At 39.6% G+C, this 27,757-nt stretch overlaps 2 protein-coding genes across 5 annotated transcripts in view; one reads left to right on the top strand and one right to left on the bottom strand.

Moving 5' to 3' along the window:
* Positions 1-25,793, top strand: part of jazf1a (JAZF zinc finger 1a) — a 31,908-nt gene extending 6,115 nt beyond the window's left edge. Inside the window, exons 2-5 of the mRNA XM_038279200.1 lie at positions 9,281-9,353; positions 19,306-19,502; positions 21,005-21,174; positions 23,283-25,793. Coding sequence (XP_038135128.1) covers positions 9,281-9,353; positions 19,306-19,502; positions 21,005-21,174; positions 23,283-23,459 — 617 coding nt within the window. The 3' untranslated portion in view covers positions 23,460-25,793. The remainder of the gene's footprint in view (positions 1-9,280; positions 9,354-19,305; positions 19,503-21,004; positions 21,175-23,282) is intronic.
* tax1bp1a (Tax1 (human T-cell leukemia virus type I) binding protein 1a) overlaps positions 25,785-27,757 on the bottom strand; it is a 35,586-nt gene continuing 33,613 nt past the window's right edge. For all 4 annotated transcript variants that reach the window (XM_038279197.1, XM_038279196.1, XM_038279198.1 and 1 more), the window contains exon 18: positions 25,785-27,438. In XM_038279197.1, the coding sequence (XP_038135125.1) occupies positions 27,228-27,438 (211 nt within the window). In that variant the 3' untranslated portion in view covers positions 25,785-27,227. The remainder of the gene's footprint in view (positions 27,439-27,757) is intronic.

The following is a 27,757-nucleotide window of genomic DNA, read 5'->3' on the forward strand; positions in this document are numbered from 1 at the left end:
GACCCTGCACAAGCACGCTTTGAAAAACTGAAAGCCTGGGGTGAAACATCTGCAAGATTGGGGTCAGTGCAAATGAAAAATGAAATGAAATTGCAATTTTGGGTTAAAAATAATCGCAATATAGATTTTTGGCTAAATCGTTCAGCCTTACCTCCAACTACAGCAATCCCAGATCATAAGAAAAGCTAGTGGGATAGACTTTAGAAATTATGGATGTCTCTTCATGCAGTCCCCGTCTTACCCTGATAAATCTATCACTGAAACAGCTACAGTAACCACAGTCTGTTATGTTTATACCAACTAAATGAAAGCCCATTTTGTACCAAATTAACCTCAGAGAACATTTTTTTAATGCTACACAGGTGTTTCCAATTCCTTGACTTATCTTTGCATGTTTTCACTAGGTAGCAAGGCTAAATGTTCTGCTGTTTTTGTTACAGTTTAATTTAACCTATTTCACTGATCACAACCATCCAAAAAAATAGGGACAGTTTGTTTAACTCTATTGCGGTTGTTTCAGCAATCTCCTTGGATGTTTGATGTGCTTAATGTGATCGGTGTACCTGCATCAAGCAAATCAGCTTCATCTCTTAATGACTACATATTTCAATGTAATAATAAACAATAAATGGTTACATTAAAGCATTTTTAAATATCCTTGTTTTAAAAAATGGCTAGATCTTCTAGATCTATTATTTTTTTTACTGAATAATATTCTGTGTGTGAGCAGCACCCATAAAAGTCCCATACTGCTACAGTTAAAGGTGATTGGCTTAGGAGTCCAAGTGAACCAATCAGATGTTCGTGTCTATTTAACCCTTACTACTGTGTCTCTGCAAACAAGGTAGGGTACACTGCAAAACAGCAAGCACAGGATTATAAAGTTTACAATAAAAAGTTTGTATTTTAACATAACTTTTGAAATTATTGTATTATTTCAACACATATTTAATCACGTTTTAAAATAAGGATTAATTATTAATATTATTTATTCCTACTTTGCTATGCTGCGGTCAGACCAAGTTCAGTCAATTGGCATGCATCCATCCTCTGGAGGCCATTTGTAGGAGGTGAGGGGGTAAAATGGATGCTTCATTGAGCCAGTCTCCATGGCAACTGGCAGTCTCGACTCTATCTGGGTTGGGGGCAGCGTGTTGGCTGAGTTAGGGGCACACCTGCTGTCTCGGTGACAAAGAGTGGCGATAACAACCAGTCGTGTTGTATTGCACGATGAAGAGTGGAGACAGTGAAAAACAGGGTTATAACTTCCTTGCAACCGGCTGGTTAATCCCTTCATAACTCCAAAAATTAAAGCTCAGGGCAGGGATTAGAGCTGCGTTTCTTGTTTTGTGATTTTAAATCGATGATCCACAGCGTTCTGCTAACCCACTCATAATCAAATTCAGCATAAAAGCTAACAAACATGCAGAGACTTATTATTTTCCTCAACCCCACAAACACACAGAGGCCCATCTGGCTCTCAATTCAACCTTTGATTCCAACCGTCAGCGTCGCAGAGCAGCGATTTACTAGCCAGATCTCTTAGATGAATGAATTTGGCCCATTGCTGGCTTTGTTCCACAGCCTGTCATCAGCACCAGTATAATCACTCCCTGTTTAATCAATATGCATCAGTGAATACAGGGGGCATGGGTGTGAGGATGAAGGAGGGGGATCAGTGACATATGACCTGATTGCCCTATTTTGGGGGGTTCTATGTGACTCAGAATCCCCAAGACATAAACTGATTTGTTCCTCCTTTTCTTCCAAGATTTCAAATAAGCTGTTTAAAGGCTTGTGCATAACGGATTGCAATGATTGCAACCCCTTCAGTGATTATAAGGATTATGAACAGGCATGCAGAAGCCATAAATCAGTTATATTAGGGGGCGGCATTAAGATGACTGTAAAATATGCTAAGTAGACAAACAGGACAGAAGTCAGGGTGTAGAAATCACTGCTTGTCCATTTAGAAAGGTATTGTCTTTGCTGCCCTCTAGTGGCAGGGCATTTCATGTGCCATGCTAGATGTGTGCAAACATTGGTTAAAGCTCTACTAATGCCTCCGGTTTGGAACATTTTGTCTTGCACCCCTTTGGACTCTTTATGCTTACCCTTCTTCTTGCCCTGCCTGGCAGCAAACAGTCCAGATAAGCCCATCGCTTTTCTTCATGTGACAAACCGAGGTTAATGTGTGAGTGCACAACTCTGACCTCATTCCAGCAGAGAGGATAGCGGTCTTCTAATGACATACCCCCCCTCTGCATTCCAGATTACAAGTGAATGCAGGAGGAAGCGGCTGAGCTGAACTGTGATTACAGTTTGTGGCTTTTTTAGCTGTTGTTTAACGCTTTGTGTGTTGCACCTAGGTAAGGGCTGTGGAATGCGATGAAGTCAGGGCCACCGTGCCTCTGTGCACGTGTTTGTTCTCACCTGTTCAAGCATGTACCTGCCTCTCGCAGGGGAGGGGGCGTGCAGGAAACTGGGATTACAAGACTGCAAAGGTCTTGGTATTCCAGGATAAACCAGGATCCAGGTCCAAGTAAATCCTTTTACATGCTTCCTCTGTCAGATTGATATTAAAAATGGGATTCTATGCCTTGAATGAGATTGGATTTCATTTCAAATAACTTTAAGGTGGGCTGCTGTGAAACTGGCTCTTGAATGTCTAATTGAAATACGCAACATAAATGATAATGAATAATTGAACTTAATTGATCTCACAGTGGAGAACTGTACCTCTGCATTTAACCATTCCCCTTGGGGAGCAGTGGGCGGCCATTGTGCGATGCTCGGGGAGCAGTGTGGAGTTAAGGGGCTTGTTCAGGGAACCAGAGTGCAGCCTGTGGGGATCGAACCGAGTACTTGTCCCCTTCTCAGAGCACAAGCGCACTGCCCTAACCACTATGTCATCACTCCCCACATTCAGTGGGAATTGGCAAAACTATTATTAAATGATCTATTTACCAACGTATGTTAGCAAATTAAGAGGATGTCAATTTTATATAATTTCCTAATTTTATTCATGCTTTAGTTGAATACTTTTGCCACTGAAGATCCTTTAAGAAGCAACACAGTATAGGCCTTTTAGTTTTCATCTTAATAAAAAAGAATGAAATTAATATGATAAATTCTTTGTAAATGTAACAGTAAGAAAAAGTGCTATGCAATCAATTCATCAGGGAGGCCTATTATTTTAGTTTTGTCATCACTAAAATTGTTTTGTATAAAGAATACTGTAAAGCAGCACTAAGTAACATTAATAAATCATCCTCTAAGTCCCAGCGTTTACTTTAAGTGATTGAGACAATTTAGGGCTCTGTCATCTCCTCCTATTGTGTCCGGCCGGAAAAACACTCTTGTAGCTTTCTGTGCCGTGACCCGGTTCTAGTCTGGAGACTATTTTAAAATTCTCATGCCAAACAACTTTACAGAAGCCTAATGTAAGGTTGTTAGCATCATTAGCCAAAGCCCTCGCTGCGCTACTCACAGGCAATCATCAAACACTTTTGGATGGAGGTTTACGATAAAGCAGAGCCAGCAAAAAAAAAAAATAAAATAAACAAAAAAAAAAAAGGATTTAAAACTCATAAAGAAGTGTCAATGTTTTTACTATAGTATTTTCAGTGTGAAGCATTAGATTTTTATTTTACTACATATTACTTTAGGATGCCACTATAAAACATGGAAAAACTGAATCACCCCATGAGAGCAAATGATGGTTTACCTGAGAGGCAGACTCACTCTTCACTGACCGCTAACATTTTGCTGTGAAAAGGCTGCAGCACACTACCGGTAGTTTACATTATATATGTATGTATATTAGATATTGAACAGAGCTACCCACTTCAGAAGTTTCCTTGTGATTTGCATTTTCCAGCTGCTTTTAGAGTCACAGTGATCTGCAGCTGAGGGGGCAGTGAGTATTTACGACAGTGCTGTCTTCCAAAGTGCCTGTAGTGGCTCAAACATTAATTAGTGCTGCCTTTTTTGCATTAAAAATTTTCTTCAGTTTTTTAGGGGTTAATAAGAGATTTCAAGTTAAGAAGGAGATCTAAAAAAGTAGAGCTAATTAAGAGCCTGTTCCTGCAGTTTCATTACTTACTAAAACAGCAGCCATATTTGAACAGTTTCTGAAGTTTTTGATCATCATTCTTTCGAATTCAACATTAAGATCAGGGTTTCCGCGGGTCATGAAAAACCATTGAAAGTCATTAAACTATTATTTTTTTTTAATCAAGGCCTTAATTGGCATTAAAATTCATTAAATGTGATTATTGTGGCATTTAAAGTGCTTTATAAGAAAAAATGTTTATAGAAACAATTTCATCAGATATATTTGATCAGATATAACTGGTTCAGTGTGTTTGCGCAGAACTGCTTCCGGTTGATCGTAAAGCCGCAAGTTCGGAAAAGAAGCTCAATGCGAAGATAAAGCTGGAGTTAGGGAAAATGCTAATTTCAACAAAAGTGGCTGGAAAATTAGGAATTGGGGACATGGCTGCAGATGACAAAAGATTTTACTGTGTTTTATTTATATATATATATATATATATATATATATATATATATATATATATATATATATATATATATAAGACTCATGGGTACCTGTTGATGGCATTAAAATAATTTTTTAAGAGCATTAAAAAGCATTAAATTAGAGTTACTCATTCCTGTATAAACCCTGAAGATGATAAGTTAAAATTGTTATAATGGCTAGAAATATATGACTCTAACAATAAATGATACAATAAGTAGCCACCCCTAGTGAGGACTCTTTAGCCAAAATGGTGAGTGAGTCATTGTTAGCCCTGATAAGAGTTGTCTGAATATTGGTCACAGTAAGGAAGGAGGTAGGAAAAGGAGGCTGGATGCTTCCTGTCATTTCTCCTTTAGAATAGGGACCACCTGACGCTCATAACTTGCTCTAAGGAGCTATGTGGAGTATTTATTTTATCTGAAGGCTGTTCTCCTCATATGAAAAGCATCATCCATGTGCATTTACTTTCATAAGGCTAAAGACTGTCCAGATTTAGCGCAGCATGCTGGGCAACCAGTGTGACCCACGGTAGTCGTCTTACTGCTGTTAAAGCTAAAGAAAGTAGAGCCAGACTGTTTTTGTGTGTGCTTTTCTGTTGTTTTAGACTTTTTGGTATTGCTCTCTGCATATATAATAAAGTGGCTAATTTCAGACACTATTAACACAAAGCTATAACAGCCTTTTCTCTTGTTTTACCTATTTTGAAGGGTGAATAGCCCTTTATATCTTGTCAAATATGCTCTCATGGAAGTGGGGAGTTGATAGAAGGTTTAGGGAGCCAGTGTGGTTTGTTAAAAGACAACTTTTCTTGTTTTTGATACTTTGCCCCTGAAACTGCATAACTATACTCAAATGAAGTTGGATATAGATATTAGGTTGTTGCAAAAAAAGATAAGTAGAATTTAATTTTAGGGTTTTCTACAAATTCTTATCCACTAAGCCAGTAAAAGTGGATAAAGATCATTTCAGATTCCGTTTTAGAATGAGCCTTCACAATCCCAGGGTGATTTAAATCAGTTTCTAGTCAGTTATTTCAAAATAAAGTAAAAAAAAAAAGGAAAAATATTTTAAGAAATTCTATTACATTGTTGTAGTCCTTAATTTTTCCTGTTGTCACAGAAAATAGCTCAAAGATTTTGACAATTTTAGGATGAAACTGCAAAAGAAGAAATGTTTTTACCTTCTTTTCCCTTTGGTTGAACTGTTGTGTTTAGGGCATTTGATTACATTTTTGCAGTTTACGAAAAAATGTCTGAAGACATCCAAATATCTGGAATCTTCCAGTTTGCCACTCCTGTATTACCTGACAGAACCTGTATGAAGTAGGACTCCCTGTAGGGGGCGACGAGTAATAATGATTTCACCCAATTAGTCCAGGCCCAGTTGCCAGACCGTCTCCAGTCCCACCTCGTTGAGGTGCGACACAGGAAAGCGTGCACATTGGTGCTTGTGAAACCGTTTGCTGCTCTCTTTTCTTCCTGAATGACCTGTGAGGTTGGAGCAGTTACTTGGCTGGCATCCCCCCGGCTGAAGTTTGCAGACCCCCTTCTTGTCACCCCATACACAGGTCCCCTCCATGCGCTCAAAACAGTCCCACACATTAGCCCTTCGGAAGTCTCGGGGCCTAAAAAAACCTCTGGGAAGTGTAATTACAGAGAAGTACACCTCCAGCTCCCCCCGTCTTCTTCAGCTCCTTCTCTCTCCCTCCGTCCGGTTGCCTGCTGCTCTGGAACCGCGTTAAAAGGCTCTCTGGGGCTTAATTAGCAGGCTACTCAACAAGCTGTGCATTCTTGGCCTGGTTCGAACACATGGGAAGGTGAAGGCCTCTAAGTACAGAACCTTGCGGTTGTTACTGTATCTGCTCACCAGGGGGCAGCAGTGTGCCTCTGGTCTACGTTTTGGAATAAAGAGCAGCTACATCAATCACAAATTGAATACCAATGTACCAAAAAAAAACAAAAAAAAAGATAAAAGTTTTGTGTTAAGCGATAAAAAAAAAAAAAAAAAAAAGATTCAGGATGATATTTGGAAACTTAAAGCCAGTGACAGACATTGTCCTCTTCCAGCGTGTGGATCAGGAGCTTTTCAACATCCTGTCCTGTTAGGTGAGCGGAAGTTGTAAATTTGGTCAACATTTACTGCTGCTCGACGTCTCTGCACCTGGTTCACTAGTTTAACACTGTCCCCTCCTTCTCGCACACAGACATCACACTTTCTGCCCACTCCTCCAGGATCCTCAGTACTTTGGGCACATTTCAAGATCAAACCATTATTTAAACAGTTATGTTGAATTTTCTTTAAGAATACGATCCAGCGATGTACACTAGTAGTACACTAGAAAGTGGCTTTGCTGTTTATTGTGTCATGAGTTTTGGCGGCGTTGTTTCGCTGTTAAATGTCCGTCGGCTATAAACCAAAAAAACACTGACTGAAAATATCAGGCATTTCTGATAGAAATGGCAAAATGTTATAACTTCCAACATATCTGATAGTTAAAGAAACCTAAATATCTGTATTAAAAATAAAATATATATGTGTTGTCTTTATATAATATTTTGTTCAAAGATTTTGTAGAAAAAAGTTTGTTGAGCTGAAAAAATTAGTTTTAATTAAAATGCCATTCATTGTGATCATTTAAATACCCTTTAATTAACTTAGATTAATTAATTATTAAAACATTTCAAAGTTTAATTGTGTCCCACCACTAGTTTTTCTTGTTGGCCTCAATTTGGTGCTAGATAGTAGCGGAAGGTTTCTTTCCCTTCCTGTTTTGCCTTAAAAATCATTTTGTGCAACATTTGACTGTATAAATAGTGCCTTTTATATCAAACCTGATTTATTTTCAGACATGCAAATTGAGAGCGTAAAAAAAAAACGAAACAAGGCAAATTGAACTTAAACCTCTTTGAAATAAGAGTAGTTTTTCTAAAGTAGGTCTGACTGATGTAACAGAACTGTGGCTGGCAGCTTTTCTTTCTGTCTGGAACATCTCAGGACTCGACCCTCTCAGACATGTCTAACCTGCTCATAGGGTAAGATTATTGATGTTCAGCTATAAAATACTTTCAGAGACCACCTCTGTGGACCACCTCCTTTCTATGTGTGTGCAATCTTGTTTGTGTTCACAAATCTATAGGCTGATTCTTTGGTCTTTCCTGGCCTAAGTCCTTCGCTGTAGGGAGTCTGTGGTTTGCTGTTGTGCAGCGTAAACAGCAGAAGGAGCATGCGTCTTATTTATTTATTTTTTTTTATGCCCACTTTATTTGTTTGCTGGTCCTCCTTGGTGTTCTTCTGCATTGTGGGAAGTCTGTTTTTTTTATTTTTTATTATGAGGTGTGAAAGCCTGAAAACCAAATGGGTGTGAAGGCCAGCGCACAGAGCAGTGGGCTTAACTTGAAGGAGCGTCCAGGCGTCCTCAGATTTCACTTGTGATACATCTGCAAGCCATTAGGTATGCAGCTAGAAACGCTCTTAAGGCGCCATGCACATGAATTCATCCCTCTTTTCATTTTGTAGCCTCGGAATAGATTTTTATGTAATAAATTGAAAGATAGAAAATGCAAACTTATAAAGTGGAAGGAAGATATAAATTTTTTTTTATATCAAAAAATGAAAGAATCTCAAAAGTGTGGCATGCATCAGTCGGAACCTTTCGCTGTAATTAAAGCTGCAAGGTTTTGAGGGTATGTAATTAACAGCCTCCAACATTTTATCCAACCTTTATTTAACCAGGAAATTCCCACTGAGATTTGAGAAACTCTTTTTTTATTGAGTGTTCTTGTCAAAGGGCAGCAAGTTATACCATAATGACAATAAAAAACCTTAAGATGCATTTAAAAAAAACAATGCTGAAAACTGAATGTTTTGCTATTCAGTCTGATTACCTGCAGAGCATATTTGACGATTTATTTTAAAGCTCAGTACGGATTATCCATTTGATTCAAATCTGGACCATTCTACGCCAGAAATGGGCTTTAATCTTAGTCATTAAGCTGCTTCAAGTCGGACCTCTGCACCACTCTCAGTATTTATCTCTACCTCTTTACTCAGCTGCATGATGCTTCCACCACCATGCTTAAGCGTTTGTTTACTAATAATATGATTAGATTATTTTAGGTGTATTAGAATGAAAATAACTGTCATTTGTTTGGGAATAAAACCTGCATGAAATATTCCTTTTGGAGTGTTGGTCTCTAAAACATTCACTCTAAAACATTTAGTAGTGTCCTTAGCATGACAACTGATGTAAATACAGCTTCTTCTTAAACTGTTCTTAGACTGAACACTTGATGGCACTGGTAGCTCACGGTTGCTGTGTTTTCCTGCTCGCCCGCTCCCGTTTTCCAGCCATCAGGAGGCTGGACTTTGAAGTTAACAGTACCAGCCTCAGGCACAGGAAGTTACCTACTGTTGTGTTACTGACTTAGCAAGTCAGTTAGAAAAAATGCCTGAGCACGCCTGTTGACTAACACACCGCACATTCATCACTGACTCCAACCGGTTGCTTTGTCTTTCCTCTTTGTCATATCTTGGCAGACAGAGTGCTGCAGGGTTGGAAAGGCCTTGCTTTTCGATCTGATTTGGCTTCATTTGAGTTTTCATTCACTTTTCGTGAAAGTATGTGGAAAAGAGCTACAAGGCATGTCTTGTATGGAGAATCATTATATATGAAACAGCTACGCTCTCCCTCCATAAGCAAAAGAAGTGATTAACCCCATCTGTCTGTTTCTCCCTCAGACACGGATCCGAGGGTTCTGGAGAAGCAGGAGCAACAGCAGCCCACATACCTCGCCCTAAGCTACATCAACAGGTATGCAAAGTCACCAAAAGGTGGAGAAGTGTGCAGCTAAAGAGGGCAGCATTGCTCCACTCCTATAAATCTGCATTCATGCGCTAGCTCAAGTGACTTTAGGATTTCAGATGAGTTATGTCTTCCCATAGCTATGACTCACCCACAAGAAAAAAAAAATAAACGGTGCAGAAAAACCACACATGATAATCACCCTTGGCTCTCTGAGCTGCCAGAGGCAGCATATCGGCCAGTTGTGCCGAGCATTTGTGTGTTTTTCGCTTTGCGGTAAACCAGTGTCGCATCTCACTTAATGCCCCATCAAATTACTACAAGAAGCAACTCTGAAGCAGGTTGTGATAAGTTTGTTTTTAGGGATGATTGCTCTGGCGGTGAGGTCGTAAATGTCATCTTTATTTATTGTCCGTGGTGTCAGGGAGGTTTATTAAGTGGCTGGGTGGTGTTTTATCGAGAAACGTGTGGTTGTCTAAGAAAAAAAGGGAGAGGGGATGAAGGCGTCTGAGCTTGTGCAGCTGTAATGGATTAAAATAATTAAATTAAACAAAAGGAATATGAAGCAATTCGTTATAAGCCAACATTTGGTGGGACTCATTTCAGATTAACATATTTTTTATTAGGAGAGAGAGATTTTATAAACCACTCAGATATTTAATTACATTTTTTTTTTACAGAAATCTGAAAATGTACAGGTGCTGGTCATAAAATTAGAATATCATGAAAAAGTAGATTGATTTCAGTAATTCCATTTAAAAAGTGAAACTTGTATATTATATTCATACATTACATACAAACTCATATATTTCAGATGTTTATTTTGTTTAATTTTGATGATTACAAATGACAACAAATGAAAATCTCAAATTCATCATATCAGAAAATTAGAATATTGTGAAAAGGTTCAAAATTGATGGCCCCTGGTGCCACACTCTAATCAGCTAATTAACTCAAACCACCTGCAAAAGCCTTTAAATGGTCTTTCAGTCTAGTTCTATAGGCTACACAATCATGGGGAAGACTGCTGACTTGACAGTTGTCCAAAAGACGACCATCGACACCTTGCACAAGGAGGGCAAGACACAAAAGGTCATCGCTAAAGAGGCTGGCTGTTCACAGAGCTCAGTGTCCAAGCACATTAATAGAGAGGCGAAGGGAAGGAAAAGATGTGGTCGAAAAAAGTGTACAAGCAAGAGAGATAACCGCACCCTGGAGAGGATTGTGAAACAAAACCCATTCAAAAATGTGGGGGAGATTCACAAAGAGTGGACGGCAGCTGGAGTGAGTGCTTCAAGAACCACCACACACAGACGTATGAAAGACATGGGTTTCTGCTGTCGCATTCCTTGTGTCAAGCCACTCTTGAACCACAGACAGCGTCAGAAGCGTCTTGCCTGGGCTAAAGAGAAACAGGACTGGACTGCTGGTGAGTGGTCCAAAGTCATGTTCTCTGATGAAAGTAAATTTTGCATTTCCTTTGGAAATCAAGGTCCCAGAGTCTGGAGGAAAAGAAGAGAGGCACTTCATCCACGTTGCTTGAAGTCCAGTGTAAAGTTTCCACAGTCAGTGATGGTTTGGGGTGCCATGTCATCTGCTGGTGTTGGTCCATTGTGTTTTCTGAGGTCCAGGGTCAACGCAGCCACATACCAGGAAGTTTTAGAGCACTTCATGCTTCCTGCAGCTGACCAACTTTTTGGAGATGCAGATTTCATTTTCCAACAGGACTTGGCACCTGCACACAGTGCCAAAGCTACCAGTACCTGGTTGAAGGACCATGGTATCCCTGTTCTTAATTGGCCAGCAAACTCTCCTGACCTTAACCCCATAGAAAATCTATGGGGTATTGTGAAGAAGAAGATGCAATACACCAGACCCAACAATTCAGAAGAGCTAAAAGCCACTATTAGAGCAACCTGGGCTATCATAACACCTGAGCAGTGCCACAGACTGATCGACTCCATGCCACGCCGCATTGCTGCAGTAATACAGGCCAAAGGAGGCCCAACTAAATACTGAGTGCTGTACATGCTCATACTTTTCATGTTCATACTTTTCAGTTGGCCATCATATCAGAAAATTAGAATATTACTGAAGACCAATAAAAACAAAGGATTTATAGAAATGTTGGCCAACTGAAAAGTATGAACATGAAAAGTATGAGCATGTACAGCACTCAGTATTTAGTTGGGCCTCCTTTGGCCTGTATTACTGCAGCAATGCGGCGTGGCATGGAGTCGATCAGTCTGTGGCACTGCTCAGGTGTTATGATAGCCCAGGTTGCTCTAATAGTGGCTTTTAGCTCTTCTGAATTGTTGGGTCTGGTGTATTGCATCTTGTTCTTCACAATACCCCATAGATTTTCTATGGGGTTAAGGCCAGGAGAGTTTGCTGGCCAATTAAGAACAGGGATACCATGGTCCTTCAACCAGGTACTGGTAGCTTTGGCACTGTGTGCAGGTGCCAAGTCCTGTTGGAAAATGAAATCTGCATCTCCAAAAAGTTGGTCAGCTGCAGGAAGCATGAAGTGCTCTAAAACTTCCTGGTATGTGGCTGCGTTGACCCTGGACCTCAGAAAACACAATGGACCAACACCAGCAGATGACATGGCACCCCAAACCATCACTGACTGTGGAAACTTTACACTGGACTTCAAGCAACGTGGATGAAGTGCCTCTCTTCTTTTCCTCCAGACTCTGGGACCTTGATTTCCAAAGGAAATGCAAAATTTACTTTCATCAGAGAACATGACTTTGGACCACTCACCAGCAGTCCAGTCCTGTTTCTCTTTAGCCCAGGCAAGACGCTTCTGACGCTGTCTGTGGTTCAAGAGTGGCTTGACACAAGGAATGCGACAGCAGAAACCCATGTCTTTCATACGTCTGTGTGTGGTGGTTCTTGAAGCACACACTCCAGCTGCAGTCCACTCTTTGTGAATCTCCCCCACATTTTTGAATGGGTTTTGTTTCACAATCCTCTCCAGGGTGCGGTTATCTCTCTTGCTTGTACACTTTTTTCGACCACATCTTTTCCTTCCCTTCGCCTCTCTATTAATGTGCTTGGACACTGAGCTCTGTGAACAGCCAGCCTCTTTAGCGATGACCTTTTGTGTCTTGCCCTCCTTGTGCAAGGTGTCGATGGTCGTCTTTTGGACAACTGTCAAGTCAGCAGTCATCCCCATGATTGTGTAGCCTATAGAACTAGACTGAAAGACCATTTAAAGGCTTTTGCAGGTGGTTTGAGTTAATTAGCTGTTTAGAGTGTGGCACCAGGGGCCATCAATTTTGAACCTTTTCACAATATTCTAATTTTCTGATATGATGAATTTGAGATTTTCATTTGTTGTCATTTGTAATCATCAAAATTAAACAAAATAAACATCTGAAATATATGAGTTTGTATGTAATGTATGAATATAATATACAAGTTTCACTTTTTAAATGGAATTACTGAAATCAATCCACTTTTTCATGATATTCTAATTTTATGACCAGCACCTGTATTAGACCTGACAAAAGAGAGAGTATGACATTCAGCAGATAACAGAAAGGCTAAACCAAGTAAAAAATCAGGGCTCAGGGTTAATAATGTTGGCCTTCAGAATGTATTAAACATTTCAGACTTTTGATAAAGAACTACATGCTTTAAACTCTACTAATGGAGGCTGATGCTCTACCCATGCTTATTGCCAATAAAGCACTCAAAAAGCAGGCAACAGGGCACATTTTTCATCATAGTTAAAAAGAAAAACATATTTGTATATGTAAACGTTTTATTATTTATGGTTTTTAATGCCTTTTTTTATAGGATAAGGTTGTATTGTGTAATATATATATATATATATATATATATATATATATATATATATATATATATATATATATATATATATATATATATATATATATATATTTATTAGCTGAAAAATCTTTTTTTTTGGTACCAATTCAGATGAATCTATTTTTGCTTCACTTAGGTTTCATACTAAAATGACAAATAACATACTTTACTGTGACAACCAAGCTTTTAGTTCAATCATCTCCTCTGGCTTAATTTAAAGGGAAACCACATTTAAGCTTTGAATATTCTTGTAAAGCAATTTCTTTCAACAAGTGATGGAAATTTAAAAACTAAATGTTTGCTGTTAGTAGTTTTACACGGTCTGCTGGTTTATTTGTTATGATCATTCATCTAAGAACAAAAGTGATGAACTGCTCTCACTCGGCTAGGGGGCCCCAAAGAAGTGCATCGATGGGGGAAAAAAAAAATGTTTTCCAAAATATTAAATCTTCATAAACAGAAAATTGATGGACTATTTATTTTTTTTCAATTCAGTTTTAATTTAATCCTATTGCAATTGGAGAAAATACAAAAATGCGACATTAAAAGTTTGAAATATAAACAAAGCCAAAATATTCTATAAAAATTTATATATTTTTTTATCAGACCGTACTTATTGTCTCCAGATTGTTCAGTTATCATTACACAGGGTTTCCGCGGGTCATTAAAAATCATTAAAAGTCATTAAATAATTATTTTTTTTAAGTAAGGCCCTAATTGGCATTAAAATTCATTAAATGTGATTATTTCTGCATTCAAAATGCTTTATTTAAATTAAAAAAATGTTTATAAAAACAATTTCTTAAATGATATATATTTGCAAATAGTGTTGCGCCGATGCCATTTTTTGGCCCCGATACCGATACCCGATACCTGGCTGTGCAGTATCGGCCGATACCGATACCATAATAATGTAAAACAATTGCCATCATGGCTTTGTCAAGCTGCTGCCTACCTTTGTGAAGCACGAAAATATCTAATACAAAGTGAATCCAGTAGAACTTTTTATTGCCTACCTGGAATGGGTGACAATAGTTGAATAAACTTATGGCTCTCAAAATGGTATCAGTGCCCTATTTGTTGGTACTCGCTGATACCGATACCACCATTTTAGGGCAGTATCGGGGCGCCGTCCGATACTGGTATCGGTGCAACACTATTTGCAAATATGCAAATATATCCCAATATATTTGCGCGGAACTGCTTCCGGCTGATGGTCAAGCCGTATGTTTGGAAAAGAAGCTCAAGTCGGAGAAAAAGCTGTAGAATGGGGAAAATGCTAATTTCAACAAAAGTGGCTGAAAATCGAGGAATTGCAGCTTGCCGACAGTAAAGATGGAGAAGGATTTGCTGTGTATATATGAGAGTCATGGGTACTTGTTGCATTAAAATAATTTTTAAGAGCATTAAAAGAGCATTAAAAAGCATTAAATTAGAGTTGCTCATTCCTGTATAAACCCTGTTACAATCAACTGATCTTTACCTGATAAAAATGTCCCGATATTAAGATTTCAAATATCTGAACTGGCTTCTAAAGACAAACAAATCCACAGCATTATAGAGCCTCCAATCTGCTTAGCAGAAGGGATGATGTGCTTTTTCCACATGTTTATCCTTTTTGTGTTTATCCTCTACACCTTGAGTTTTTTTTTTTACTAAAATATATTTTGGAGAGTTTGATTTGACCAGAGCACACCTCATGACATGTCAAAATAAAAACCCACTGACACCTGGATCAACCTAAAGAATATAGTTCTGTGGGAACCGTTATAGGTGTGGTGGTTTAGTATTTCGGTTAAAATATTATTGTTTCCTTTAATTTGAGGTTTTTTTGTCCCCCTCTTAAGTGAAAAGGTAAATATAAACCTTTTTAGAAAACCTACAAAATAAAAGCTTTGATCTGTCAGAAATTGCACAACGCCTCAACTTAAAACCCATCGCCTCCAGCTGAGGGTAAGCATATCTTTAGTGTCTTTAAGAGATGATCAGGAACAGATAACATCAGTTTTACAACATAATGATAAACTCATACCATAATTCATCATTGATTTACTTGAACTGGTGTTATTCCTGTCTTCAACACACCCAAATGTATCGGTGCAGCAGTACATTAACCTGGCTGACATCTTACCCGTTGTGAAACTGCTGCAGCCTTTTGGATAAAAGATAATGAGGTCATGGATCTGTGTTTGTTTTATTTTTTTACACAGGTCACAAAAGTAAGTCAAGGTGTTTTGTCGAGATTTCTAACCAAGATATGTTAGAGTATAGTTATAAATTGAAAGGAGGTCCAAATTAGATTATTTTGATGCCTTTAAAAAAAAGTTCAAATTACTATTTCTTAGCACCTTAAACACACAATTTTTACAGTTATGTCATGCTGTGGGGATGCTTTTCTTTATTTGGACTAGAGAGGATGGCCAAATCTGATGGGAAGGTTTATAGAGTTAAATAGTTGGCAGTCTTGGAAGAGATCCTGAAAATCTTCCAGCAGGAAAGCAACCCTAAACATGAAGCACAGATCAGAGCAGATTTATGCTCTAGAATGGACTAGTCAAAGTCCAGAGCTAAATCCAATTAAAACTGTGACAGGATGTAAAAAAAAAAAAATTAACAGAAGGGAATTGTGAGCTATGTTGTAAAGAGGAAAGTGGGATAGGCAAACCCCAAAATGAATTAAAGTCATCACCTGGAAATCTGACTTTAAGCATGCATCTTAGTGTTGGGCTTCAATTAAAAACCTGCTGGGTGGCTTCAAAAGCTCCACAGAGAGTGCAGCTTCCCTCTCTTTTCCACCTAAAGCGGTGACACCATCAAAGCTGTAAAATTCTGGTGCAAACCCTCGCAAGAAAAAAAGAAATCAGACACGAAAAGAGTAAAAATGAACTCTGTTACATTTTTTTTCTCCTAAAATGATTAACGTGAGTTTAAAGTCGGTTTCAAATGGACTGTACCTGCAAAATACCAGGTTATGACTCCTTTAAAGATATAGAGGACGGTCATTTATTTTCGGGTGGATCATCTAAATAAGTGGTCCTCCTAGTTGTCAATCATTCTGGTGATTTGTTTACGTGAGGCTGTCCTACGTCCTTGTTCCCAGTTAGCTATCTGTGCATGCACACTTTCAGGGGTATATGTGTGGTGAGCTACGGTTTCAGACAGTCATTGAAGCTCACCTTTCTCACCACGGTTCTTTGAAAATGGCCGAGGGTCGTAAGGGAAAAAGTGTCTACGAAGTGTATGGGGAGAAAAGAAAGGCCTCAGAAGAGGCAGATATTTGCTGTCATAGTCACCATAGGCTGTGGCTAAGATGGCGCAGGCACCCGCAGTGGAGGAGGAGTTACATGACCAACGGAGCAAAAAGTAGTGATCATCTGTCTGAACGGTCATTTAACTGAGTTTGCTATCAAGTCCACTATATAGTCCCCGCTCTATATAGTGATTGAGGGATTTAGGCGTTAGGGCGGACCTTTGCACACAGTAAGCTTGTATGAGCTAAGAGAACGGCAACTTTTTAACAGAGTGGGCTTGGGCACGCTCTCGCATATGGAGAGGGCGAGTCTTTTAAAAAATTTGTGAAAATCCTCCACTTTACCTTTAATATATACAGGTGCTGGTCATAAAATTAGAATATCATGAAAAAGTAGATTGATTTCAGTAATTCCATTTAAAAAGTGAAACTTGTATATTATATTCATACATTACATACAAACTCATATATTTCAGATGTTTATTTTGTTTAATTTTGATGATTACAAATGACAACAAATGAAAATCTCAAATTCATCATATCAGAAAATTAGAATATTACTGAAGACCAATAAAAACAAAGGATTTATAGAAATGTTGGCCAACTGAAAAGTATGAACATGAAAAGTATGAGCATGTACAGCACTCAGTATTTAGTTGGGCCTCCTTTGGCCTGTATTACTGCAGCAATGCGGCGTGGCATGGAGTCGATCAGTCTGTGGCACTGCTCAGGTGTTATGATAGCCCAGGTTGCTCTAATAGTGGCTTTTAGCTCTTCTGAATTGTTGGGTCTGGTGTATTGCATCTTCTTCTTCACAATACCCCATAGATTTTCTATGGGGTTAAGGTCAGGAGAGTTTGCTGGCCAATTAAGAACAGGGATACCATGGTCCTTCAACCAGGTACTGGTAGCTTTGGCACTGTGTGCAGGTGCCAAGTCCTGTTGGAAAATGAAATCTGCATCTCCAAAAAGTTGGTCAGCTGCAGGAAGCATGAAGGGCTCTAAAACTTCCTGGTATGTGGCTGCGTTGACCCTGGACCTCAGAAAACACAATGGACCAACACCAGCAGATGACATGGCACCCCAAACCATCACTGACTGTGGAAACTTTACACTGGACTTCAAGCAACGTGGATGAAGTGCCTCTCTTCTTTTCCTCCAGACTCTGGGACCTTGATTTCCAAAGGAAATGCAAAATTTACTTTCATCAGAGAACATGACTTTGGACCACTCACCAGCAGTCCAGTCCTGTTTCTCTTTAGACGCTTCTGACGCTGTCTGTGGTTCAAGAGTGGCTTGACACAAGGAATGCGACAGCAGAAACCCATGTCTTTCATACGTCTGTGTGTGGTGGTTCTTGAAGCACTCACTCCAGCTGCAGTCCACTCTTTGTGAATCTCCCCCACATTTTTGAATGGGTTTTGTTTCACAATCCTCTCCAGGGTGCGGTTATCTCTCTTGCTTGTACACTTTTTTCGACCACATCTTTTCCTTCCCTTCGCCTCTCTATTAATGTGCTTGGACACTGAGCTCTGTGAACAGCCAGCCTCTTTAGCGATGACCTTTTGTGTCTTGCCCTCCTTGTGCAAGGTGTCGATGGTCGTCTTTTGGACAACTGTCAAGTCAGCAGTCTTCCCCATGATTGTGTAGCCTATAGAACTAGACTGAAAGACCATTTAAAGGCTTTTGCAGGTGGTTTGAGTTAATTAGCTGATTAGAGTGTGGCACCAGGGGCCATCAATTTTGAACCTTTTCACAATATTCTAATTTTCTGATATGATGAATTTGAGATTTTCATTTGTTGTCATTTGTAATCATCAAAATTAAACAAAATAAACATCTGAAATATATGAGTTTGTATGTAATGTATGAATATAATATACAAGTTTCACTTTTTAAATGGAATTACTGAAATCAATCTACTTTTTCATGATATTCTAATTTTATGACCAGCACCTGTATATATATATATATATATATATATATATATATATATATATATATATATATATATATATATATATATATATATATATATATATATATATAATGATGAAATGTTGCCTTATTAGTATTTTTCTTTTATAAATTTGCTTCCTTGCCTCCATTTCTATGACATCGGTGTATCATACCACCTCTGGCAAGTCGACTCTTCTTTAGGCAGCCTAAAAAAAGACTAAGAACTATTTTCAGGTCTTAGAAATAAGCTACAGTTACGTTATAATTCAGAGGCCATAGCAGCTAGTGGAAATTTATATATGGGTTCATTTGTTACCGTTTCTGTAGTGACCTTTAGATCAAGTCACACATATGGCCATGTTCAAGATTCATTCATTAAACACTAGTATTGGATCGGAACCCGCCGTTCCTCTCAGTTTTGATATCTTAAAGATCTGTGTATTTCTAATTAACTCTGTTGTACTAGACCTGTTGGAGCCTCTCGTTCTTCCAGGACAGGGAGGGGCTGCTGCTCACAGAACAGAATTAATGGGGATTACTCAGGCATGCATGAATCAGGCAGAATACCTCTAGGCATAATTTTGATGAAGGAACAGCATTACAGTATAGTTAAAAGCTCCGAAAGTTGACTTAGCTTTTTATTTAGACCCTTTATTGGCAATACAAATAGTTACAGCTGAGCTGAATGTAAATGTTTTTATCTAGGATGGAGGTCTTTCCTGCTGATTCACTCTATGTGGTGTTGATCTATGATGTGAAACCCTAATGAAATTCATCATAGTGTTTGATTCTAAATATATTTGTGGCCTCCTGCAGTAGTTTGGTAATTTAGAGGTTGTACTTTTTTTTTTTTTTAGGATTCATTGATTTTCAGGTGTTTTATAACCAGCGGCTCTCCTTGCGTGTCCCCAGGTTCATGACGGACGCAGCACGCCGCGAGCAGGAAACCCTGAAGAAGAAGGCCACGCCCAAGCTGTCCCTGTCAATCACCGGCGGCATTTCCAGGAACAGCACGGCCACGCCGCCACGCCACACCAGCGGCAACCTGACGCCTCCCGTCACGCCCCCCATCACCCCGTCCTCCTCGTTCCGCAGCAGCACACCTACAGGTAGGGGAGCGTTCTCTGGAGAGAAACGACAAACCAGTTGCTTGTAAATGACATTGGGAAGTTAAGTGTCGTACTGACAGGGATTCCTGCAAACTGGCCCCTCGGGGCGTAACACACATCTGATAACGGCAATAATTGGATTACATTCAGAAAGCACAGAGTTGATATTTTTACAACGCAGCGTAAACAAATGATTGGATGGAGTGAAGTACCAGCACAGGGTTCTGTTTAGTATCCATCTTCAACCGAAGGGAAAATCTGTCGTCATCCGCTGCAGTGTGTGTTTGTAGCTTTAGCAGCTCCTGCAGCGAGCAAACCAGTCAACACTTCGCTAATTACACAGCAGCTGCCCCGCTCTGCGTTCGCATGGGGCTGAGCGCCGCACAGCCTAGGAGCAGATGTCTAATTCCAGCCCGAGCCGGTCCAGAAGCGCACACAAACCCACAGCCTCTTTCAACATGTGCCAAGGTGCCATCCACTTCCTCAGGTCGCGGCGCAGCATTTCCTGTTGCATGGCGGGGGGTCACTGGCTCTGGATGTTTGTGTTTCTGAACCGTTCAGGTATTTGGATGCATCTGGATGTGTGTGTGTGTGTGTGTGAGAGAGTGTGAATGGAATGTCGTGCATCAAGAAAAGCACCCCCCCCCCCCCCCCCCCCCCCCCCCCTTTCCCACCACCAAGCAGAGCAGTGGGTATCCCTCCCACTTAATGATCCCTTTTTCTGGGGCGTTTGACTAACAAGCTCTCACACCCAGACGCCATATTTGGTTTTCCAACTTGAGGAAAAGTAACTTTAGAAAACACCAAACGGCGTTCCTATAAAGTAACCACAAGCATTCAGATGCATTTGTTTTATTTTTACTCAACCATTGTATGTTGTAAGAATAAAAAATCTGAAAAGTGTGGCATTTTTATTTTGCAGCTTCTCCTAAATCAGCTCTTGTTTTGAGGACAGGAGAGTGAAATTGGTGCTCGCTGCTTTTTACCAAAACATGAGTTTTCACACCTTACTAGAAATGCCCAACTGGATCTGAGCCTGGACTTGGACTAGACCATTCTAACTCATTAATATGCTTTTTTTTTTTTCTTAATTTATTACCATGTTTTGGTCTCAGATGCAGACCACAATTCAGACATGATCTATAAATACTGAAAAATATTTCTTAAAATAGTTGTTTATCGTTAATCTGAGCAGGTAAATTAGATTATTTTCCAATGGAATTGGTATTTTTGCTCTTAAAATATCATAATTCAATATTATGCACTTGAAATAAGAGACAGCAGTGGCTCACGTTCCAGTCTTCCTTCAGTCTGTTTTTTTTTTTTTAAAGCAGAGATTTACCTCCCAGCAGGGGAAAATCTCTAAACTTATGAGCAGAGCTGCAACAGTTTAGGTTAAACATATGAAAACTGTGGCAAAATCCACTCGCATTATCAATTTTTTATGGGCTACGTTTCCCATCCATAATCTGTAATGCTTTTCTCGCTCCCGGTGGCTCCAGGCAGCGAGTATGACGAGGAGGAGGTAGACTACGAGGAGTCAGACAGCGACGAGTCGTGGACCACAGAAAGCGCCATCAGCTCCGAGTCCATCCTGAGCTCCATGTGCATGAACGGCGGAGAGGAGAAGCCGTTTGCCTGCCCCGTCCCGGGATGTAAGAAGAGATACAAGGTAAGGCTGGATTAATGAGCAGGCCTCCTCAGCCGTGCTCTGTGAGGTGTTCTGCTGCGATTCAATCTACAGTGCAGCTTTTGTGTGCGTATCACATGTCTGGACCGATTGCTTGGAAGGATCTGGAACTTCAGAAAGCCCTGGAAGCAGTGATAAATATATCATGATGCATTTGCTTTGGCTGATGTTTAATGCAGCTTGTAACAAGAACCTCATTCAGCTCGCTGTCCCAGCTTCTAAATGAATAGACAGTGTGTGATATTTCTCTTTGTGGACCTTTTAGTGGAACAAACGGTCCTCCTGTGCTAATAAATGCTGTTAAACTGAAAGGTTTAGGTTTTATTGTCTTAATCAAATACTTTTTGCTCAATAATAATTAACAGGCAGTTAAGCTTCCTCAGACTGCAGCTGGGAAAGGATGTAATTATCTAGTTTAAACCTAAAACATTTTAGCATGGATTTGCATTGATACCTCTAAATAAAATCCAGACATTTTTTATCCTGCTGTGTGGAGAAATAGTAAACTGCATGTTGTCCTCTGTGAAACATGGAGGCAGGATCGTGATCTTACTCAGCAGCAGGGGAGCTAACAAGTTTATGGAAGGTGGATTTATAAATCCTGGAAGCAAACCAGCAATTGTGAAGCTGGGAGAAATTTGCTCCAATTAACTTGCAGGAAGCGACGCCTCTAATCTGCAAACCTTAGAAGAGTTGATGAGTGAAACGACTGGGAGCTTAATGCAAAGCATTTCTGAAATCTGTACAAACTAGTAGTGCCTAACGAGGTCATACCCACAGCATGACGACGCCACTTCCGTGGAGATGGTAGACTTAATGTGATGTACTTTTTTTTAGATGAATGGGGTAAATGCAAATGCACATCACTCTACAAATATCTATTAGAAGAGATTCCTGAACGTCGCAGCCACTTTTGTTTTTTTTTGCTTTAAAAATATCCCCACTTGAATTTTCTGTGTTATTAAAAACAGTATTTTCCATACTATAAGGCGCACATGAATTGTTTATTTTAACATTTTTTTCATATATAAGGCGTGCAGCACTATAGCGCATAGAATAGAAGCTACAGTAGTGGCTGGGGTAACGTTACGCACCCACTAAATGCAGCTGCGCTAAAGAGAATGTCAAAAAAATAATCCAAACTTTATTAATATATTATTTACAATATGACCAACCTTCTTCAGCTGTTAACAAACAAAAGAAACTTGAAATATAAATTTATTAGTTCCTTTCTCATCATCAAATCCCTGGAATTCTTCTTCTTCAGTGTCTGAACTGAACAGTTGGTTTAACATGGGATCCAACATGGCCGACTCCATCTCATCAATGTCTTTATTATTTGTTTCAATGTCGTTCCTGTTGTCTGACAGTTCAGTGACAATTCCTGCCTTCCTGAAACCTCAGACCACAGTTGAGACTGATATATCAGCCCAGGCATTTACTACCCGCTGGCAGATGGTGGCGTATGTCGTTCGGCGCCGTCTCCCCATCTTAATGAACCTGTGGTCTCCTTCCTTCATCCACTGCTCTATCCATCTGTCTTTGTTACCTCGGAAACCTGTTTAGTCTTCTTTACTTGGCGTAGATCATCTTCTTGCTTCCTCCACTTCCACAACATTGATTCATTAATGTTTCATTCACGAGCTGCTGCTCTATTCCCATGTTTAACTGCATAACTGCTAACATTGGGTTGAAACTCAGCGTCGTACGCGTGTCTCTTGAAAGGAGCCATTATGGGGTCTTAACACACACAAATGGAAATGATACTTCCCAGTATGCACCTTGCGCTACTTCTTCAACTGGAGAAAATGGAGTCGGCGGTTGCTCCCCATAGTTGCGTGACCTTTTGAAGCTTAATCTTGATCCAAACATAGGGCGCACCAGATTATAACTGTACACACTGTAGGTTTTTGAGAATATTGAAGGCTTTTAGGTGGCCCTTATATTATGGAAAATATGGTAATTTATTTTTGTTTTTATTAATGTATCCACATGCTCTTTAGTTATATATTTCTAAGTATTTCCATTAGATTTAGCTTTATATCGATAATAAAACAACTCCTTTCCTGCCTCCTCTTATATTCCACCAGAACGTGAACGGCATCAAATACCACGCCAAGAACGGCCACCGCACACAGATCCGTGTGAGGAAACCCTTCAAGTGTCGCTGCGGGAAGAGCTACAAAACGTCGCAGGGTCTGCGGCACCACACCATCAATTTCCACCCGCCCGTCTCCACAGAGATCCTCCGCAAGATTCAAGGCTAGAAGCTGCGGGCTCCAACCAGTCTGCTACCCCCAAAACATGAGCCCTGTCCCCGACCCTCCTTACATCCCAAACACTAAAGGATCAAGTGCATGCTTTAAATTTTTTTTTCTATGTTTTGTCACTTTTCTTTTTTTTTTTGCATTACTCTTTTATCCTATCCACATATTATCACTTGTATTTTTTTCTTTGAAAAACAAAAATGTATCTTTGTAGTATTTTTTCATTGACGTACATTTGCACATTCGTATATGCTATCATTTTATTATTATTATTATTATTTTTCAACTGTTTTACTTGCATAAGGTGCTAACTGTAAAAAACAACAGAAAGAAAAGACAAAAAAACAAAGGATGCGGGAAAAAGTGGAGAACTTTTGAAAAAAACAAAAGGGGTGATATAGGAAAGCGACTCCTGCCTTTTTTTCCCCCCTCCCTCTTCCCGCTCGTCTCCGAGCAGGAAGGAGTCGACTCCCGGCTCAGATTGGGGGAGTTTAAGAGCAGGAGTCGAGATAATAGTGAGAACAGATATATTGATTATATAAACAATTATGTACATAAAGAAATATAAAAGTATTCATGAGCATATTCATAAATAGTTACTTTATTTTCAAGCTTTATTTGATAGATCTATTTTTACCAGTGTTTTAGATGGAGGGGTTTTCTTTCTTTCTGATTGGCTGACAGCCCTGGTTAGGATAGCAAAAGCTTTTTAGCAGCAGCAGAATCTCTTATTGTTAAATTCAATTTTTTTTAACCAAAGTTCATAGTAACAGACGCCCCAGTGTGAAGCGATGGTGAAAAAAGGAAAAACCGAACAGTTGGAATGCAGACGGCTAGTCCAGCAAGTTCACCCGTTAAAGGAAGTGCTTTGTTCTTTCAGCAGATCAGCTAAGATGCTCGTCACGTTTACACCGGAGGAAGATGAAGAACTGAGCAAATGTTCTTCATCCCTATGCTAGCAGTGCCAATAATAGGTACCCTGATCTGAGTCCAGTTTAATCCAGTTAAAAGATGTATTTTGCTAAACTTTTGCGTTTGAGGCGATGCTGCTGCAGGAGAATCTGGATTCATTTCGAAGGCTTTTGACTCGTTTTATTAGTTGGTTTATGCTGGATTCTCTGACATTTATTTTTGTTGTGAAACAGCTGGCTGATATGAAGATTATGAGCCAGTACTTCATTTTTTATTTTTTTTCTTCCGTTCTTTCACATTCTGATCAGGAAGAGACCGTGACGGCTCCGATCAGCAGGTAGAGCCATCGTTCATAGTGCCAGAGCTGTGCTCCACTCGCTCGGCCTCCAGAGCAGGCCCAGCATCCTAATGTATTCCAGTTGCCAACTTATTTTTTTTCTTCATGTTGTTTCCATGATGGTTGCCAACAGCTCTCCACTGCCAAACATTGACCATACCATGTGCCTGATGAGGGGGGGGGGGGTTGTGATGTTTTTTTTTTGTTTTTTTTACGCTGGAGGTCCGCGAACGTTGGGAGACGCTCTTCTCCTTCCTGGCGCCTCCAAAGCGTGCATGGATGAATGTCTTGGTGCATGCTTTCAGAAGAGGAGGATGCATTTGTATTTAAGAGATTATCATCTCCAACCTGTTGTCTGTGCGTGTTTTAGTGAGCAGCATTCCAGTTGGTTATGGCGCTCGTGTTTTTCAGCAGTATCTTCATCAGCATAGAGTATTACAGTACGTGTGTGTTTCATGTTTCTGCTGCCGGATCGACTCCTTACGGATCGGATTGTCCAGTTGTCTCTAAAGGCCGGGATTTGATCTTCAGTTCCCGGGGTTTTGAGTCACGCATTCCTCTCATAAGACTTTTTATTCCACTGAAAGCTCAAGACTTTGAGCCGCTTCTCTTCCCTCCAACATGCACTCCACTCCTCCTATTGCAGATTTTCTTGTTTTTTTTATGGTCAAGCAACATGTTGCAGCGCCCACCTATATGGAGAAACAGAAGTACTGCTGGGCGAGCGAGCACAGGAGGGTGAGGAGGAGCGGCAGCTGTGTGCAGGAGAGGACATGGGGTGGGTGGGAGTATACCATGTACAGTGAATGTAATGTAACAAGTGTCTGTCGTCAAGTGCTTTTAAATTATATTTTCGTATGAATGAGACCAATGTTTCCCTTTTTGTATGGGAGGTTTCAACAGGTTCTGAGGAAAGGTGACGTAGATGATGTCAAACTGTTTCTATATGAAAATAAGCTGCTTCTATGTAAATGACTGAAAAAAAAAACACCCAGCAAAATAAAGTGTAAAACTTTATCTCTCCCCCCCACAGCTCAAACTGTCACTTCATGCCTCTTTCAATAAAACATCAGCAGTAATGTTCACTTAGACAAGCTTTATTTATTCATTCTTTAAGATCTTTTCAGGGAACCGGAACTTCCAGACATTCTCACATGAGATTAGCACAAAGATACGGCTGCACAGTGCCTTGCTAAAGGGTTCTCTTCCCTTGAACCTCTTCACATGACACCGCAGAATGTAAATTTTGTTTTAGGGACTTTTTGTGATAGACCAAAACAAAGTTGAGCATATCTTCTGAAGTCATTGGCGTAAATTAGAGCTTTAACATCCCAACCAAGACTAACATGAGACCATAAAAATGCAGAAAGTGTTATCGGCACAATTTCACACCTAAATTCATCCAATTCCCAGAATTTTCTATTTTAATTACTGCGTTTGTTGTCTTTAAAATTGTTAAAAACTTTTTTTCTTTCACTTTTAAAATTAAATCCTTTTTTAGATCATTGCATAAAAATCCCCAAAAAACGTGTTTGTGGAGAAGTTCAAGGTAAGTGAATTACTGTTTTTTTATTTTTTCCAAGCCGTTATAGTTTGTGAAGCCTGGATGCAACATTTTTAAGAAACACAGCCGTGACAAGAAATCAGACAAGAAGCTGAGGACGAACATTTAAATGACCATCATGGGGGCCTGTAGACCTGCATACAAAGCAGCCACCTCTTCCCACTTATACGCTTTAAGAAAAATAAACGATTCAAGTTTTTTTTCTTTGTCCTTCAACATCCGTCCCCCGTAGCCTCGTCTCTTATGATTGACCTGCAAGAAAGTGCACAGAAACAGGAAGTGAAACGTCCCCCGATCCGTCATTTTGTGGAAGATGAAAGGAGACAGCTTTAGGACAGAACCTCCTCAGTATCGTTCTTTATGTACAGTACATTCGAAATAAAGCCCATTTTTAGTGCAGATCCATAGAAAAATGTGCCGTTTTTCTTCCAACTCTGACATCTTTGCAAACAAAATAGAAAACAGAAAAAAATTGGAAACCTCCAGTCATGATTAAATCTATGTGTTTAAATGTGTGAGAAATTAAAGTATAAGAAAACACTTCTGCAAGAAAAAATCAACAGGATAATAAAAAAACTGGAAGAATATAGAAATGAAAAATCTAACCTTCAGATTCGATTTAATTTGAAACCTTTGCCATGATTTTTAGATTTTTTCCGACATCTATATCAAGGTGGTAAAATGTGTGAAGCTTGTTTCAGGGTAAAAATGGAAAAGATATAAACAGAAACATGCACTTTAAAAAGGTGCCTCAAAAATAAGCCTAAAAAAAAAAAGAAACTTCAAAAGCTGTGACTCACTCACTGTTCATTCAAATGTTTCTGTACAATCCAAACCTTCTGCTTTATCTGCTCTACATTCTTTGCAAAACAAACAAAAACAAAAGTGCTAAATATTGGGACTTAATAACGTCTTCATCCCGACGCAGCACAATTCAAGCTCTGGACTTTTCCGCTCATTCGCTCTGCTCAAAGTTGAGCACGTTGCCATCGAAGTGCGTGAGGACGTGCCTCTCGAAGAGCTGCTGCTGGCAGTTGAGGGGGAACTGCTCGGAGCAGACGGGGCAAACCTTCCAGTGGCTCTCCACGTGCTGCTCGAAGCTGCGCTGCTCAAAGTGGGGCGGGAAGATCACCTCGCACAGCGGGCAGCGCTTGTGGACGTCCGAGCTGCAGCGGGAAGGAAAGGAAGAGAGGCGTTTAAGGCATGGGCTGCAAAACGTAACGTAAAAATGCAACCAGAAAACAAATAAATTAAAATTCGCATTTATAAACACATTTCACCCAGAAAAGCTTCTAATTATGAGAGGAAGTTAATATTCAGTAGAACCGATACAAGTGATCCTTTTTTGACTTATTTTCTGTTTACAAACTTACATGCAAAGCTGTTAGATACTTTTTTGTAGAAATAAGAAAACAGCACAAAGCAGCAGTAACAAAAAAACACAATTTTTCTAAGTAAATGTACCTTTAGTTCATCTTTCTTTAA

This window comes from Cyprinodon tularosa, unplaced genomic scaffold, assembly GCF_016077235.1.
Source record: "Cyprinodon tularosa strain WSP-4 unplaced genomic scaffold, ASM1607723v1 ctg149, whole genome shotgun sequence".
Lineage (NCBI taxonomy): Eukaryota > Metazoa > Chordata > Actinopteri > Cyprinodontiformes > Cyprinodontidae > Cyprinodon > Cyprinodon tularosa.